The sequence below is a fragment of the Vitis vinifera genome, chromosome 8, assembly GCF_030704535.1.
Source record: "Vitis vinifera cultivar Pinot Noir 40024 chromosome 8, ASM3070453v1".
Classification (NCBI taxonomy): Eukaryota; Viridiplantae; Streptophyta; class Magnoliopsida; order Vitales; family Vitaceae; genus Vitis; species Vitis vinifera.
The window spans coordinates 18350331-18369635 of record NC_081812.1 but is presented as its reverse complement, the minus strand read 5'-3'; the positions used below and the strand labels follow the sequence as shown (position 1 = coordinate 18369635).

General features: G+C 34.2%; 2 protein-coding genes across 2 annotated transcripts; both read right to left on the bottom strand.

Annotated features, from left to right (window-relative positions):
- Positions 1–7577: 7577 nt before the first annotated feature.
- LOC100242650 (uncharacterized) lies at positions 7578–8759 on the bottom strand. Its single transcript, XM_002282311.4, has 2 exons — positions 8286–8759; positions 7578–7852 (listed from the first exon to the last, which is right to left on the bottom strand). The coding sequence occupies exons 1-2, from the start codon at positions 8436–8438 to the stop codon at positions 7706–7708; spliced, it is 300 nt and encodes a 99-aa protein (XP_002282347.1). The 5' UTR covers positions 8439–8759; the 3' UTR covers positions 7578–7705.
- Positions 8760–8870: 111 nt separating this feature from the next.
- Positions 8871–19263, bottom strand: LOC100247624 (signal recognition particle subunit SRP54, chloroplastic). The gene is made up of 15 exons (XM_002276403.5): positions 19021–19263; positions 18814–18946; positions 18046–18113; positions 17865–17966; positions 17177–17329; positions 16921–16998; positions 16043–16168; positions 15802–15904; positions 14866–14966; positions 12293–12430; positions 12069–12212; positions 11735–11810; positions 10497–10582; positions 10204–10329; positions 8871–9226 (listed from the first exon to the last, which is right to left on the bottom strand). Exons 1-15 carry the CDS (start codon positions 19180–19182, stop codon positions 9119–9121), a joined length of 1704 nt encoding a protein of 567 aa, XP_002276439.2. The 5' UTR covers positions 19183–19263; the 3' UTR covers positions 8871–9118.
- Positions 19264–19305: the final 42 nt, after the last annotated feature.

Genomic DNA, 19305 nt, shown 5'->3' with positions numbered 1-19305 from the left:
TGTTGGGAAAGGGTATATGAGTGATGGAATGTGGAAACTCAATGTAATGACTATTATTAAGTCAAATATGAATAAAGCTAGTACTTCTACTTACATGCTTGAGTCTTCTAATCTATGGCATGGTAGATTAGGACATGTTAATTATGATACATTACGTGGATTAATTAACTTAAATCATATACCAACATTCCAAATTAACTCAACCATAAATGTGAAACTTGTGTTGAGGCAAAACTAACAAGGTCATCTTTTCAAAGTGTTGAAAGAACCACTGAACCCCTTGATTTGATCCATAGTGATATCTGTGATTTGAAATTTGTACAAACAAGAGGTGGTAATAAATATTTTATTACTTTTGTTGACGATAGCACCAAATACCAAATACTGTTATGTGTATTTACTAAAAAGCAAGGATGAAGCTATAGAGAAATTTGTTCTCTATAAAACCGAAGTTGAGAATCAACTCAACAAGAAAATTAAGGTACTAAGAAGTGATCGAGGTGGTGAGTATGAATCGCCATTTGTTGACATTTGTGCTCAACATGGGATTATACACGAAACAACAGCACCTTATTCGCCTCAATCCAATGGAGTGGCTGAGCGAAAGAATCGTACCTTAAAGGAAATGATGAATGCAATGTTAATAAGTTCTAGTTTGCCACAAAACATGTGGGGAGAAGCCATTTTAACTGCTAATTACCTTTTGAATAAGGTACCCAAAAAGAAAGCAGAAAAGACTCCATATGAGTTATGGAAAGGAAGAAAGCCATCCTACACATACTTAAGAATGTGGGGATGTCTTGCTAAAGTGGCAGTTCCTCCACCTAAAAAGGTGAAAATAGGACCTAAGACTATTGATTGCATTTTCATTGGCTATGCACATAATAGTAATGCTTATCGGTTTCTTGTTTATGAATCAAATATCCCAGATATTCATAAGAACACGATAATGGAATCAAGGAATGCATCATTCTTTGAAGATGTATTTCCATGTAAATCCAAAGAAGAGCCAAGTTCATCAAAAAGAATGCTTGAGAGTCAGGATCAAAATGAAGAAGTTGAGGTAGAACCTAGACGTAGCAAAAGGGTAAGGACAGAAAAGTCTTTTGGTCCAGATTTTCTAACTTTTATGCTTGAAGGCGAACCTCAAACTTTTAAAGAGGCAGTGAACTCTACAGAAGGTCTTATGTGGAAAGAGGCCATTAAGAGTGAAATTGATTCCATATTGCAAAACCATACTTGGGAACTAGTGGATCTTCCACCAGGTTGTAAACCTTTAAGTTCCAAGTGGATTTTCAAGAGAAAGATGAAAGTAGATGGATCAATTGACAAGTATAAAGCAAGACTTGTAATCAAAGGCTACAGACAAACTGAAGGCCTAGATTATTTTGACACATATTCTCCTGTGACGAGAATAAATTCCATAAGGATGGTACTTGCAATTGCTGCATTGAGAAATCTTGAAATACATCAAATGGATGTAAAAACAGCCTTTCTAAATGGAGATTTAGATGAAGAAATCTATATGGAGCAACCTGAGGGTTTTTCAGCTCCAGGACAAGAAAAGAAAGTTTGTAAACTGGTGAAATCTTTGTATGGCTTAAAACAAGCACCGAAACAATGGCATGAAAAATTTGACAATGTTATGCTGTCACATGGCTTCAAAATCAATGAATGTGACAAGTGTGTTTATGTCAAGGATACAGAACATGGATATGTCATTGTATGTTTGTATGTAGATGACATGCTTATTGTTGGTAGTGATGATAAGATGATCACATCTACAAAGAACATGTTGAATTCAAGGTTTGACATGAAAGACATGGGACTTGCTGATGTTATATTGGGAATAAAAATCAAAAGAACATCAAATGAACTCATATTAAGTCAGTCACATTATGTAGACAAAATTCTTGGAAAGTTTGATAAAGATAATTCTGGAGTTGCTAGAACACCGGTGGATGTAACTCTACATTTGTCCAAGAATAAAGGTGAGAGTGTTTCTCAAGTAGAATACTCTAGAATAATAGGCAGTCTAATGTACTTAATGAGTTGTACAAGACCAGACATAGCCTATGCGGTTGGTAAACTGAGTAGATATACGAGTAATCCCGGAGCCAAGCATTGGCAAGGAATTATAAGAGTACTAAAGTACTTACGGTTTACTCGTGATTATGGGCTGCACTATACGAGATATCCTGCTGTACTTGAAGGATATAGTGATGCGAATTGGATATCTAATGTTAAAGACTCAAAATCCCATAGTGGTTATGTGTTTACACTAGGAGGTGCAGCAGTGTCGTGGAAATCCAAACGGTTATTGCCAGATCCACAATGGAATCTGAATTTATAGCACTAGATAAATGTGGGGAAGAGGCTGAATGGTTACGCCACTTCCTAGAGGATATTCCAAGGTGGTCAAAGCCTGTGCCTCCAATTTGCATACATTGTGATAGTCAATCTGCAATTGGTAGAGCACAGAGTAATATGTATAATGGTAAGTCTAGACACATTCGTCGTAGACACAATACCATTAGACAACTACTCTCAACTGGGGTTATCTCTGTGGACTATGTGAAATCCAAAGATAACATTGCGGATCCACTAACCAAAGGGTTAAATAGAGAGTTAGTTGAAAAGTCATCAAGGGGAATGGGACTAAAGCCCATAAAAGAATAAGTCAATACAGTGGATACCCAACCTAGTTGACTGGAGATCCCAAGATCTAGGTTCAAAAGGGACAACTAAACTGTAAAGACTTTGTTAAATCACTGTGGGGATCTTCCCTAGTCCATTCCTATGATAAAATAGTGATGCCCGTAAGAGGAAAGGGTAAGCTATGCTTTTAATGATCCTTATGCTTCGGAAATCCGAACAGAGTAATGCGGGTTACTCGTGATTAAGAGATCACCTATGTAAGAGTGAAGTGGGGCCGCTTCTAAGGGAATTGAATAGGGCACAATTCTTATTAAACTCTTACAGAACCAGGCGTATGTTCATGGCCAAAATGAACATAAAAGTGAGAACTGAAATATGTTAGGAAGATTCCTGTGTGAGATATGTCATCATCTACATAAATGGCAGAACAGTTCAAGGACATCGTGTCTACTGTTTAGCTAGTAGAGTAAACATATTTCTACAAGGGAAGGTTCAAAGGGTAACACCTACCTCTCCTATGCAGGTTTCAACCGTTGTACTCTATCACAAAGTTCATCGTGTCTTAATTTCTTTCATGTGGGGAATTGTTGGAAAAAGGGGATGAATGAAATTAAGTAAAACCATTCATTAAGTAAATTCATTCATTTTTCCAGAATTCTAAAAGTCTCAAGAAGCCAAATTCATTTTGGCTTTCTGAACCTGTCTGTGTTCTTCCCTCCTTGAAGTCTATAAATAGTGGTAGACTTTCTTTCAAAAAAAGTACAGAAAAACTTTGGAGTATTGTCAGAGTGTTTAAGAGTTCCTTCATTCCGTGTCCGTGATAGAGTTGAACAATTTCCAGTTCGCCGGAGTGGCTGCAGAGTGCTGTTGCTGCCATTCGAAGATCGTTTTATCCTGGGAGACAGACGCCTTGCGATTCTCAAAGCACCTGTGGAGAAGGCGAATCTGTTTTAAGGAGATTGTGTTTTCCACAAGACTCGGTCTAATCTTCTTCCTTAATTCTCTGTTTTTTTTTTTTTTTTTTCCAGTTTTCTTTTTTTTTTTCCAGTTTTCTTTTATTTTCTTATGAACTAACCAGTGTGTGCAGTGTGGTTTTCTAACAGGCAGAACCCTGACCAATTAAACTACAGTCTCCGGGATGTAAGTTTGTAATGGTCCATATAAATAAAAAAAAGCAAAAACTTAATAAAAAACTGGAGTGGAAATTAGAATCCCAAGTAGTTTAAATTCGATGAGAGACATTAAAAATTAGATGGCTTGAAAAAACAAAACTCTATCAAATTCCTTTTTGATGCACTTACTAAAACACGTATTCAAATATTAAGAAACCAAAAATTTACATAGGAATATTACCTGACAAGCAAAAGAAATTAACACAAAATAAGTAGAGAAAACATTATTTCACCCTAAAAATCAGCACAAAAACAAAGATTTCACAGAGAATTTGACACACATTCTATGCATATTCTAGAGGCATCCTATATGTATTGTCATTGAAGTTAGGAGAAATCCATTTGAATGGAGCCTGCATTGACCTTGAGAATGCATATGCTTAGATTTAAGTTATTTGTTAATTATCTTTTATATTCTACATTGCAAGTGTATCAAAAGAAAAATAAAATAAGGTACAATAATGAAAATGCAAGCATACAAACTGAACATCCAACATTTCCTTACAAAACAGCCTACACATTACCTTACCAACAATATCTTTTTATCTAACTCTAATAATTGAAAACAGTCTATACTACACCTTAAGATAGCTTAAGTCATGGGTTGTGGCGGAGCTAGAAAATAAGTTGAGGAGGGTAAAAGAATAACAATTAATTTTAGGGAAGGCATGAGAAAGCAAAAAATCAACTACATAGATTTGTGGTACCCAAGATTTCCGGGTAGACCTAAAGGGCAAATGTTCAAACCCCCTTCAATGAAGGTTCAACCTTAAAGCCTTAGGTGGCTCTACCCCTGGCAATAGGTGATTAGAATGGTTTACGGCTTCCAGACTAAGCTGAACTACAGTCTCATTGAAGCCAAAATACAGATGCAATTACTAAAAGGCAAACAACCACAGTAGAACAAAACAAAAACAATAAGCTCCTCCTGCTATTTTCAATTAATAATAAACTTCCATGGAAAACCAAGAAAAAGCCAAGCAAGTGAAATAATAAAAAAACCAGCAAACATGCTCAATTATTGTGCACCAATCAAACCAGCACTTTTTCGATTTGGCAACAAGGAGAATCATTATATTGTGCCATATTTCACTACACACCGAATTTATTTAGTCAAGCCCAAAAACAAGAACTTCAAGAAGCTAAACAAAGACATTACTCAAAAGCAGAAAATAACTTTAGGTGGAAAGCTCAAAAAACACCTACTTTTTATTCTATCATTGAATGCATGTTTTGTTAACATGACTGTCTGTGTAGTTGCTGTAAGTTAAAAAATTGGATTCTCAAATTTACAACAATTTCCACTCCTCCTTTTTCATCCTTAGCATTTTTTCTTAGGTTTCAAAAACCCGCTTTTCAATAAAATTTTGCCACCAATTTTCTTTCTTGGCGAGTCTTATTTTTACATTTCCCATATTTTATTTAAAAAATGTTTTAAAAATAAGCATGAATTAAATTATGTAATTCCAAGTGATGGAATTTACGGAATTAATTCATGCAAGAATAAAATGGGTTTTGGTGGGGGCCCGACATCCAATAAATTCCCTTTAAAATAAAAATGGAATTGAATGAAATGTCATGCATGCTATCAATGCTTCTTTATCTGGATTGGTGATATGAGTGACATATTTTATGATCATTACTATGCACTAACCCATTTTGTGATAGCACGTTGTTGTTTATGGATCAGGTACGCATCCTTTCTCACTTTGACTATCATCCATATATGCTTTGGCTTTCGGTATGTAATCATGATAGTATTCATTGATTTCTTTATCAATTGCTATATTAGCTTCATTTTATTAGTAGAGACCCGACTTTAGGGACTTAGAAGGGTGCTATGGTCTTTACCGTACCTTCCCGATAAGTAACCTGACCCTTGAACCCGATCCGGTTTTTCACAGACCACCTTTTCTAAAATAAGGAGTCACACTTAAAGGTTTTCTTTCTTATTTTGTTTACCCTTTAAAAATAAAACAAAAATAAGTGACAACTTCAAGTCATTTTTCAAACAATAAATCATTTTTTCAAATAAAATCGAGCTTGTCATCGAGTGGAAGCGCATGAGCCGAAATACAGGGTCCACACATAGATAAATATGATTTTAAGAAACGATGGTGATTTTTAAATTTCAATAACAGATAATTTTAAGGAAAACTCAATTAATAAAAACTTAAAATAATATATATATATATATATATATATATATATATATATATATATATATATATATATATATATATATATATATATATATATATATATATAACTATTAGATGTAAAAAATTAAAAACATTCCCAAAAAGGGAAAAGAAAAATCACAAAAAATAAAAAATAAAATTATTTAATTTAAAAATAAAATTCGCTAATATATATAAGGTATGTTTGTTAACTATTTGCAAAAATGGTTTTCTATTTTTTAAAATAAAAAAATAAAAAATTATATTTGGTAATAAAAAAATAGAAAACTATTTTATAATCTTAAAAATAAAAAATATAGTGTCTTCATAAAACATTTTTTAGTTGTTTTAAAAAATAATTATAAAAATATGAAAAATTATTAATAATAAAGCACTACATATTAAAGTTATTTTTTTAATATATATATATATATATATATATATATATATATATATATATATAACATGTTAAAAACATTTTAAATTTCCAAACAAACATTTGTTTTACAAAACATCAAATGACAATTTTCAAAAACTCTTATTAAAAACATTTTTTCAAAACCATTTTCCAAAATAGTTATCAAATAAGGGTTAAAATTTTAGATGAAACTAAAAATGAAACAAAACTGAACAGTTATTTTTTTCAATTACAACAAATAAACGTAAGACATAGATAGTGAGGTTATGTTTGGCTCCCATAAAGTACAAAGGAAAGAAAAAAATGTTAAGGAAAATGATTTTCTCATGTTTAGTTGTCCTATAAAATATTCCAAAGATAATTAAATATAATTAAAATTAGTTAAGAAACTTATGCATTTTAAAATTATTTAATCTTTATATTGATGAGTTAAAATAAATAAAATGAGTTTGAAGTAGCAAATAAAAAAAAATTATTATCTTTAACTCTATTTTTTATTTTTTTTTTACTTTTTCTTTCTATTTACTTTTCCTCTCTATTTTCTTTCATTTGCATTTTCCCTCAAATTTTCCGAGAACCAAACATAGCCTTAAATAATTTTAATGGACTAAACAGTTATTTTCGGTGGGCCTCAATTAATGATATGGGTTTCATTCAAATTAAAAATTAAGTTAATAAGATGAAATTAATTCAAAATTACACTCATGATTATCAATCTAAAAAAAATATTTAAAATGTGAATAAATGAATTGGATTTGATATAATAATTTAAATAATTAAACTTATCAAAAAAATTGATGTATCACAAGCTAATGAGCGCAAATGCAATTTAGAAAAAGATAATAAAATTAATAATCTATTTATTATAAATTTAAGAGTCTTAGAGCTCATTTGGTAATGATTTTATGAAACATTTTTAACATTTTTAATACTTCAAGATTTTTATCAGTGTTATAAATATTAAAAACGTTTTCTGAAATCACTTTTAAACACACTCTTAATTAGTAACTTATATTTATTTATTTATTACTTTGATGAAAATAGTTATTATTTATTAATTCTTGGTAAATGAATATGCAATTAGTTGTATGGTTTGGACTACGGGTGATCCATTATGCTACCAACCTTGATTAATAAAGAAGTTAGAAAAAGAAAAAAGAAAAAAAAATAAATAAATAAACTGATCATACACGTATAAACGATTTACTACCACCACAACAACAATGGTCAACAATAAGTAGGAATCAGTTAAAAATGAATAGCATAGGAAAGGGAGTTCACTTCTCTTTCAACTTCTTGGTGATGACGAAGACGGCGCCAGCCGCGGCCAAGATGGCTCCGGATACGATTATGGCTGATTTCAGGGTCTGCAAGGCATCCTTCTTTTCCCTGTCCTTTTTCTTTCTTATCGCCTCTGCTTGTTCCTTTCCACATTCAATCATCAAATTATGAATCCCACAATCTTCCCATGGATGAATAAATACAAATGCATGTGCTTTTTAATTCAGGGATTAGAATTGGAGTTATTAAATATTTTATTTTGAATTAATAATTATTTTTAATTTAAATTTCAAATTTTCAGAGAAGTTGAGAGTTGAGAGTTGAGAGTTGAGCAAGGAAGAGATATATGTTAATAAATTTAAATAACCTTCCCTACATCCTTTACAAGTTATTAAAACTTAATATAAAGATACAGTAAAAATAAAATAATTTTCAATTTTAGAAACAAAAATTGAGAAAAAGAAAATACACTCTGTTAAAAATAGTTTAATATGGAAAAAGAAAAAAATCAGTGGTTTAAATTATTATTTAATTAAAAAAATTGGAACATGGTTTAAAGATTAAAACTAAAAATACCTTGTATTCCAAGGAGGTAGCCACGTCCGAGGACACGGGATCAACTTGAAAATCCTTGTTCTGGGCGGGGTGCAATTCTCCCTGTACATCAGCGACCGGAAATGTCTCATCGGAGACACCCGGAGTTCCATCCATCCCCTTAGGGCTTGCCATTTCCTTCACTGCAATATCTAGTCTTCAATCTGGAATGACTTTCTCTCTTCCTCTTGTATAGTTGAAGCCTTGATGGGGAAAAGGAGAGAAAAAGGAAATCCATTGGATAGGGCTTACTCATATATCATAGGCAAAAGAATGGTTCAATGACACATGTCTATAAGACAACAACCGGACATCGAACGGATATCGTATGGTAAAATAATGGGACTCAACGTCCTCTTTTTTCTTAATCTCAACTGCCCGGGAAAAACTACGGAATTAAACTAATATTGAAAGTTCACAACGACCACTCAACGGTTACCCACTCCTGGGCCGTATGTGTTGGTCGTCCACAGGGTCTTCATTAGACACGAAGTCTATGGCTTGTGCGGCCGCGCCTCTGGAATAGGGAGTATAATCAATCACAGCATGGCACACTTACAAAGCAAATAATTGTTAAGCTGTAATGTAATGGTTAGAAATAAAACGGCCATTACATTTTTGTTATTTTTTAAACTAGAAACTAGGAGTAACGTTTGCAAACGCTTTGTGTTTAGTTAAGTTCCCAGTGTGGCTCTGTACAGGACATAATACAAACTGAACTAAAAAAATGCATCACATTCTCGCAGGGGAGAGCAACTTTGTAAATAGGAGATGAAACAGAGAGCTGACAACCCATTAAATTTAGGCTTTAAGCCTCAGTTCCTGCTCCCAAAACCACGAGGACTGGGCCTTGATGATGCTGGCTCTGCAAATTGCTTCCTTGATTCTGATCTTCTCTTCCTCCTTGCAGTACCCGGAGGAGCCTGATACAGGAGGAAAACCAAAAACAAAAATATCAATTCTTCACCTTACAGTTACATATCCATAAAACTACAAAAGTTCTCATAATTGGTTTATTAGAATTTCAGGAATGGCAATGGAGTTTAAATTTCCACAAAACTTTTCCTAAGCAATGAATTGGTTTGCTGTTGCACTTTCATGAAAGTTTCAAGACAATCATATAATATTCATGCTAATTAGTTTTTCGTATACTTCAAATGAATCTAAAAAACTAGCAACTCTCGGAAGTGGCCAGCCGCCATCTTTCCATAAACTGCAATAATATTGTTAATAGATGAATGCCTGTCAAAAAAATAATGTCATCAAAATATGAAATTCCTTTTTGTGCTCATTGGATTATTTCTTTTCCAGAGTGACCTCAATGGAGGGAGCATATGATGACTTTTTCTATTCAAGTCCGAGCATGCATAGAAGACTCATACAGGGGGGATTTTGGTGATGGAGAAATACTTCATGATTCCCTCTATTATCTTTTTCTTCTTTTCCACTCATATAAACAGTGTGAAAAGAAGGGAAAAATAGAAACAGTGCATTTTCCCATACCTTGCCACATGATGCAACAGAAAGGTGGCAGGTGACCTATAGATCTTTTTCTTATATGAGAAGGATAACTAAACTTACTGTTTTTACTAGCATTAAACAAACATTTTAAGAAAAAAAAATTATAAACTTAAGTAGTTCTAAACAAATTTAAGCAGGGTGGAGATATATAAATTTTAAGGAAGATGTACTTCATATTAGTGGTTGGAAATATAATGAATGCTTAGGGTTATAGCCGACTAAATAGTTTTCTACACTGCCAGCATGTTTTAGTTATCCTTCCTTTCAAAGGAATCTAAGTATTTTAGAATGACACAATAGAAGCAAATGCACATTATGTAAATCAATTAGACACAACAACCCAAGTTCACAAAACAAAAATATAAGCAAATTAATGCACCTTTTGCTCAGATTTAAGTGTCTCCTCAAGATTGCTCAGGGCAGGAATAGATCCACCTTCCATTACACCCATTAAATTCTTCATGCGAACACGCATTTGGAAGAGTTGTGCAACAAGTTGGCTCACCTAAATTTTTCAGATAAATCACAATCCCATCAGAACAGCTAATCTTGAAATCATTAATAAAATAAAACAAATAAACCACCATAACCACCTAGGCCTCCTCCCCCCACCATAACCACCTAGATTGAAACCAGCATATCAATCTTACATCAAGAAGCTATCCCATGTACCTGCTGCTCTGTTTTCCCAGAATCCTGAGCGACTCTTTTCCTCCTGACAGGAGATTCTGCCAACAGTTCTGGCTTCTCCCTTTCCTCTGAAAATAAACAAGATAATCAGAAAGGTTTGACAGGGAACAAATCTGGGCAAGAAAATGGAACATACCATAAGACGCTATTCAATAGACGAAGAAAAAACATACTGAAGACATCTTAATTAAAATGGAAGCCATAGTGATTCACAGGCAGTATTTTACGTACACATGTACATAAATTCAACTCAATTTGAGAGATTAACCACATGAGTGAAACTTCAAGCATGTTTTTTTTAATTACACTACATGCATAGCACATGATAAATTAACAAATGCCATTCAGAAAGATGGTTTCCAGGAGGACAAGCAAAGTAAATATTCAATCCAGATTTCACTAGGAGAATCAAAGGAAGGTGCCAAACCCAAATCATATGATTAATTCTGGAATGTAAACATTGAATCAGAGATTCGGTCTCAACAAGATAGCTTTCTCTCTCCATCATGTGTTACACCAAACTACAAAACTCCCCTATCTAAAAAATGGTAATATGACTGCCAAGATAATTAGTCATTTCCAATAATTAGCTCAGTTTATATTTTTCTTGCTTAATGTAATTAGCTAGAATATAAAGACAATCAGAGGTTGGGCCTCAACAAGATAGCTTCACTTTTCATCATGTGTCACACCATCAACAGAAAACAACCCTAGATGGTCAAATGGCTGCCAAGATAATTAGTCATTGTCCAATTATCATGCATGTAACTAGTAATACACAACATATATATATATATATAAGCTGATGTAAATTATCCAGGACATCATGAGACAAGCAAATGCATCTTGTTCAAAGAGTTCTAAAACAATATGGGTTTTGAAACTAGAAAACATAAGGACAACACTAAGAAGGAAGTTCCATGTGTTTTGCTACTGAAACATAGAAATGATGATAAGTCATTCCCATCAAATACTTGAGAAACTGCTGACAATAAACTAGAAAAAAAAAAAAAAAAAGCAGCAAACAGAAGGAACCGGACCACTCAGGGCAAGTTGATGACATGCCCTGCACCTTTTATAATTGTTTGTCTTTCCTCATTTATTAATTTCAGGGAGAAATACCATATGGAAGTTAAAGATTCAAGGACAAGTAATATCAGCAATTTGTTTCAGGATTCTATACTAAGAAATTCCTTTAAATGGCAGAGAGAAGAGGAGACCAGGGGTCATTGCTTCAATCATTCCTTCCATCATCTTTAAACTCTTCTCTGCCTCCCGAATTTGTGCAGGGGTCACCTGTTTGCATACACATATAGGAGAGTTGATCAAAAGTTTCTTTTCACCGTAAAGAGTATAAACAACAAAAGCTACATAAAGCTCGCTGCATTTTTCATATCTTACATCCACATGTAAAAGTGGAAAACAACCACAAGAACAGGATCCTGCAATATCATTTCAACCTCTTTGTGAACAAATACTAATACCAGCCAGTGCATATATTGCACCTACTGGAAAACAGGAGAATAGAACAAATTTCGAAACTAAATTTCATACCTTTCCCATGCCAGGGATCATCCCAAGAACACGAGTCATAGAACCCATCCGTGCAACTGCACGAGTTTGCTTTAAGAAATCATTAAAGTCAAACTTTGCACTCATAATCTTCTTCTGCAATTCTTCAGCATCTTCTTGCCGCATCTATACAGACAACTCGATTAAGATCTACATCAAAACATCATCCTTTAAAGATAAACTTCTACATATTTACTGGTACTTACAACTTCTTGTGCCTTCTCCACAAAAGAGAGAACATCTCCCATTCCTAAGATACGTCCAGCCATACGATCTGGGTAGAAAGGTTCAAGGTCCTCCATACGCTCTCCTCGCCCTACGAGCTTAATTGGCTTTCCTGATACCTGTGCCATGATTCCAATATTGATCATAAAAAAAGATGAAATTTATCGGTAGCACAGACTTTTTTAAGTACTAGAGAAAATTCAACAAGTTAGAGATAACAGAACGATGAATAAGAAAGAACTGCCAATTAGAAGCAGGAATTTTTTTTATTTTTTATTTTTTTTAAAAAAGTAGTTAATCGGTATATTCACTTGTTTTATTTACTAAAACTAAAGAATCATTTAGAGGCATAGAATACCCCATGATAATAATCATTAACAACCATGACAATTATTAATCTCCTTGACTCAAGCAGACATGAAAAAGAAAGAATCATTTTGGACATAAATGAAACATATATTAGAATTTGAAGCCAAGTAAATAAACAACACTAGGATCATCAAGGAACCAAAGTGCCCAAAGTGTTTTGTTGGCACAATCAATTGAGAAACCAAAGTAACAAAAAGTTCCAGATTTCCAAACCGCTAGGTTAGTAACAAGAAATAACATGTGTCATGAAAACTATTAAGTGATAGTAAAGTTCAAGATGTGATCTCATGGAGACAATCTTGTTCAGTAATCAGTACTAGAATTTCTCATACCTAGATTCTGGGCCTGAGAGTTGTTCATTCAAAAGAGCAAACATGATCACTGAGCATCACGGAAACACTCCAGTTTTACTTTACTGTTTTACAGCCAACAAGGATAAACACGATCAGGCCCCTAAGACCTGGTTTAGGTGCCAAGGGGTTGGGTGGGTTTCCAGATTGGTTCCAAATAAATACCTTTCTGATAGGGACAAAAAAAGGATACATACAATCAGGTTTTAGATATTCCATTAAAGAGGGACCAATACAGGTCCATGCACAACTAGCTATCTGGTATGTGAGGGAACTGGCTTGCCGGCTGCATTTAGGAGTGTTTTTGAAATAAACAGGACCATATCACAAACCTTTTGTGCCCACTGCTCACAATGTTCCTTTAAACCAAACAGCTTCAACTTAGCTTTCAGGTTTCTGAAGCAATATCTAAAACCGATGCCTAATTGTCCTGTGATGTGAGTCTCATATAAATATAATTATCATTGTAAGTGAGCTAGATTAGCTAGAGGTAGATCGGCAATTTTGTTCCTAACATTATCCATGGGACTTTTTGGCTTCGAAGATTCAAGTTCATCAAGTGACAAATTGGTTATCAGGTAAGTATGTAATAGGAACACTCAATGAGTGTAATGGCATTGTAAAAAGAACATAGGCATGCAAACGTTGGTTTTCGAAAAATAAATCAAAATTTGAGGAAAAAAATAAAAATATAACAGAAGCACTCAAGTGCTCCTTTGGAGTGCTCAAGCGCCTCTTTGGAGAGCTCAAGTGCCCCTTTGAAGAGCTTAAGCGCCCTTCTGAAGCACTCAAGCGCCCCTTTGGAGGCGTATTTTCTTTTCTTTTTTCTCTCTCTGTTTTTTGTTATTTTTTATCATTTTGAAAATGATTGAAATTTGCATTTTTGTATAAACAATGCTTGCACTTGGCCCATTACAGTTTTTACTCTATAAGCATGCCTATCTACGTCAAAATATTTTTACGCACTTATTATTAAACATTCTCGTTATCCTACAAAGAGATCCTTAAACTTTTGAAGTTGAATTCTTATTCAAGAAGGATTAATGGTTGATCACATCCTTCCAAAGAGTTGAGGTGTTCATTAAGGTGCACAACATGCTCCATTGTGGACATAAAAGCAAAATATAGGTGTTGGCCAATATAAGTTCTCTAGGAGAAGGTATTTAGGTTTAGGCAAAATTGTGTACTTGCTTTGAAAATTAGTGGATTTGCTATGTAGTTGATTAGACCCATTCCATCGGTGGTTTTCCACTTACATCATGCATCTCTTAGTATGGATGATTGATCATTCTCATTTTAGGATAATTTGAAGTACTAAGAATATCAAGTGCATACTTGCTCTTAAAATTAGTGGATTTGCTATGCAATCAATTAGAGTTATGATTTGTACATCACTAGGGTTTTTATGAGACTTTGTTTGTGGTTTTCCACTTACATGGTGCATCTCTTACCGTGGATGATTGATCGTTCTCATTTCAGAATAATTCGATGTATTAAGAACATCAAGAATTGTAAAAAATTCTATTTTTTGATCTTAAACAATTGAATTACATGTTCACCCCCTCTAAGTTGTTACACAAATCAAGAACAACAAACTTTCAATCTTAATGCATCAAAAGAACTATATAAACAAAAAAGAAAAATTTGTAATTTGATCAAGTAAACAAATAATAGGAACCAACTTCAAAGGGCATAAAAGCCGCTATTAACAACTAGATATATGGTAAATGTGACTAACAAAGCACAAATTTCAAAGACGGAGGTATTGTAAACTCTTGCTTCAGGAAGACACAAGATATTAGCTGATGAAGATAAAGGCAATGGTAAGGGCAAACCTCTTTAACACTCAAAGCTGCTCCACCTCTAGAATCTCCATCTAGCTTTGTCAAAATGGCACCCGTAATCCCGATCTCTACATTAAATGTTGTGACCAAGGCTGAAAATCCAAAGAAGAAGACATCATATAGAATTTTAAAGATAGTTAGTTAGCAGTTAAAAGATAATCAAACCAAAAAAGACTAAACTAGACGCATGAAAAGAAAAAGAAGGGCATACAAATCAATAATCATGTAACCTGAATTTAATATTTGTAAGTTCCATTTGTATACAAGTCTAGCTCATTATCTAGGATGACAATTAGGACAGACAGCAAGTCAATTGCTTTATTGGAACTCTAATGTGCACAAGAGTTTACGGGTAATCCCAGCTTAGCTACCAAAATAAGAAGTGAAGCGTGCTACTTCTCTCTCATGAGGTTCTTCTTTACCATTGCCAAAGTGAGGAATAATATGCTGAAAGCAGATAAAATTTATAGACAATCTATTAAAATAAGTAGTGTTTGTACAAGGCAGAAAGTTATTTTCCTTTCATTCAGAAAAAAAGAAAAAATGAGATCACAAATGTACGAAGTACAGCATAGACAGAGGATTATCAACTTCATAATCTTGAAACAACAGGCAAAACTATACCTGGGAGTGAATTTAAAACTAAACATTAAAGCAAAAACGATAAATGGGCCCAGTGACACTGTACAGCATGAAAGAGAGGAAAGAAGAATGGATCATGAGGTGAGGCTAATTGATGGCCTTTCAAGTGTTTCACCCTCAAGATATTTTTTTTTTCCTTTTTAATAGGCAAAATGCAAATGTAGATTGCAGAGCACCTGGCAAAAAACAGGAGGTGCAATTCCACTACACTGAGAGTATACAGAGAGTGACTTTCACCCTCAAAGTATTTCATCCTCAAATGAGTAAAAATGGAAGTTTGAATACCTGCAGCTTCTTGTCCAGTCATTGCATCCACAACAAGCAAAACTTCAGTGGGATTTATTGCCCGTTTCACATCTTTCAATTCATCCATCATTGCTTTGTCTATCTGGTTAAAGGAATAATTTATGATAAATACCATCCAAGGTCAGTATTTAAGAAATGTTTTCCTAGCGGAAAATATCAGGAGTCGGGAAATTATCTTAAAAATATATAAAATATTATAAAAAAATATAAGGGACACAACCTGAAGTCTTCCAGCAGTATCCACTATGACCACATCTATGTTCTTCTTTCTAGCCTCTTCTAAACCTTGCTTAGCTATTTGTGAAGGTTTAACCTCAGTCCCTGCTGTATAAACAGGCACATCCACCTGTGACAAGCTTACCACTAAATTATGAGAATGAATTGAAGGATAGTAGATTCAAGTGGATACAAAATTCAAATGACAAATAATCAAGATCTTAGAATGAATTATAAATTAGCCATTTAGCAAATTCACCGAATCATAGCTCAAAACTACAATGGGTCTCACTTTGTTATTCTCTTGTTTCTTCTGTTTGTTGAATAATGAGATTTATAGAACTAAGGAGAAAAATAACATATAGATGGTAGAACAGTGCACATTTTTCACTCCTAAATTAAAAGATACTTCATTCCTACTCCTAGTAGTTTAAAATTTATCAAAGAGCAAGCATGATACTCAGTATAACCCAAAAACAGTTTGGTAGCTTCTTAAGAAAGCTACTCTAATATGATAATATTTGTACGATCACCATCGATATGATTGTCTAAATAACATGCAAAAGGTGCAAATCCATGAAAAAAAACATGTTGGCCATTTCTCAAATTTCCTATGTTTTCTCTTTGGTTATAGGTTTTTAGTCTTATTCCAAATTTTCTTGTGTTTTAAATGAGGAAGGGTGATTTGCATCAAACTCAGTGCTTCAGTCTCCAAATTTTCATCTTGAAGTAGGAAATGTTAAAATCCTGTAAGTAACTATTCAAATTAACATCCAAAGAATGTCAAAGTGCCCCAACTACTGCTAAATAAGCTCTGAAAAGATAACATGTGGCTTTGCAAATTAGAAGCAGAACACTTCATGGTCAACAAAAATCAGATACCTGTTCACCCAAAATAACAAGTTGGTCAATTGCAGCAGGTCTATATACATCTCCAGCAACCAGCATGCAGCTCTTGCCCTATAGTCAATGTAGGATCATAAGTTTCAAAAAAACTAAGTTTGAAGAACCACATAAAACACCAAAACTCCACACCCCCCCAACCACCCCATACCCATCAATAAATAAGTAAATGGAAGATAAAATACACATGCACACACAAACACAGAGATGGAAAGAGGGGCCTTTGGCTGTGCACCTGTTTCTTAAGATAAAAGGCCAGTTTCGCACACACAGTTGTCTTTCCAACACCTTGTAGACCAGCCAATAATATCACAGTGGGGCCAGATTTTGCAAAAACCAGTTCAGATACCTCTCCACCCATCAATTTCACAAGCTCATCATGTACAATCTGCACTAACCAAGAACCATATATTCATAATTCCAGGAACTATAAGTGAAAACCAAGACTATACGTTTTTGCCTTTCATATTGGTTGGAAGCTGGGATTGAACTCAGGATGTCATTATTCTAAAACATGGTCAAAACAAAATCTCAAATCACTAAATACAAGTGCTTTCTAGGAAGATTTTTATATGAAATTGGATCGCATCAATTAAGATCCGAAAGCAACTACAAAAAATTGAAGCATGGAAGACAGAAACAAAATATTTGGTCAAATCAACACACTGCTGACTATGCCCACCATTAAAGACAAGACCAGAAGGGCTAGAAATAAACCTCCACATCCAACCCCAGACCAGAAGAATCAAAAGCCCCATTTCAACCAATTCAAAAAGAGAAAAAGAAAAAAAGAAAAAAAAGGAGAAGAAATGAAAAGAAAAAGAAGGGCTAGAAGAAACCTCCACTATATTCAGAAACACAGATTTTAAAAATGAGTTTTATAAAGCATGTAAAACTATTGTATGCAGTTTCCGTATGCTTACTTTAACCAATTGCTGATCCGGTTTAACACCTCGAATTAAGCCAACACCAACAGCTTGTTCACTTACAGCTTGGACAAACCTTCTTACAACAGGAAGGCTTACCTATTGATAAGACATGTAATAACCATTTTATTAAGGTGAATAAATTGAAATCCATACACTACCATAAAACCCCACTTACATCTGCTTCTAAAAGGGCTCTTCTAATATCTCGCATTGGCTCCACAATATTTTCCTTGGTCAAAACCTCTGAGGCACACAAAATTGCATAGCAACAACTTCAACATTAATGGCCACAAAAAAATAAAAAAATAAGAATAAAAATAAATAAATAAATAAATCTGTCAAAGAAAATGGATCCATATTGAAATTTGGATGACACGTTAAGAATCAACTAGCCTGAAATATATTTTAGCTTTCCTTAAACCAAAACCAAGACCCTGTTCTTCTAAAACCAAATATGTTGAGAACTGAAAAGTAAAAAACTTGGAACAAATAACCATGCTAATTCTGAAGCAAATATGTTAAGATGTAGTAGGTGCACATGCTCTTTAACTCTGCATGGGCTTAGAGTTGCAGGGAGGGATGGATCTGGACAATATATGTTGGCCTTGGACTAAGAATGGTAGTCCTCAATCAAATCATTATTATCAGCTTTTGCAATGGAGATCATGGTGGTTTGGAGCAGCTGAGATAACCACCAAGGTATCCTTCTTGGCTTTATCGATATTTTGAGTAAGACTTTAACTGTTGATCACTTGCTTATCCATTCAAGGATTATCTCTGAACTTTGGTGATGCAACCTACTAGGATTTTACAAGCCCTAAATACAGGAAAATGCGCTAATTGTATTTGGTTGAGCAAAATATCGAAACATTATGCATAACTTCGTTTTCAGCCACAAAAAAGGGTCCTGATTGAGTAATTGAAGTTACAGAATAAACAAAACCTTCTCCTTTTAGTTTGGTCCAAGCCGCTTCGAGGCCGCTGGTCAACTGGCCGAACATTTCAGCTCTTATAACACCGGGCATTTGTCTTCTAACACTAACGCTCTTGGATTTCACCAAACTCCATACCTCTCTCTGAAGAGTCATCAAGACCAAATTACAGATAGAATATTGAAGTCAAATGCATTCAAGAGATTCATGAGCGTTACCGTGAAGGGGTTTCTGGAAGATAGTGGAAGGGGGAGCTTTGAAGCAGTCCAAGAGCAGCGAGTGTTGGTTGATCTTCTGGAGAGGCTTTTAGGAGTTGAGAGTGAGGGAGAAGTTGAAGAGAAAGGCCGGGAAGCAACGGTTGAGAAAGGCACGGCTTCCATCGGAATCGGAAGCTCTTTGTCCTGCTCCCAATCTATCCAGTGAAACCAGAATCCGGGAAATCTGTTGTTCTACTTCTATCCGCTTGTTGTCTTTGATGCTTCGCAGATTCATCACAAGTAATA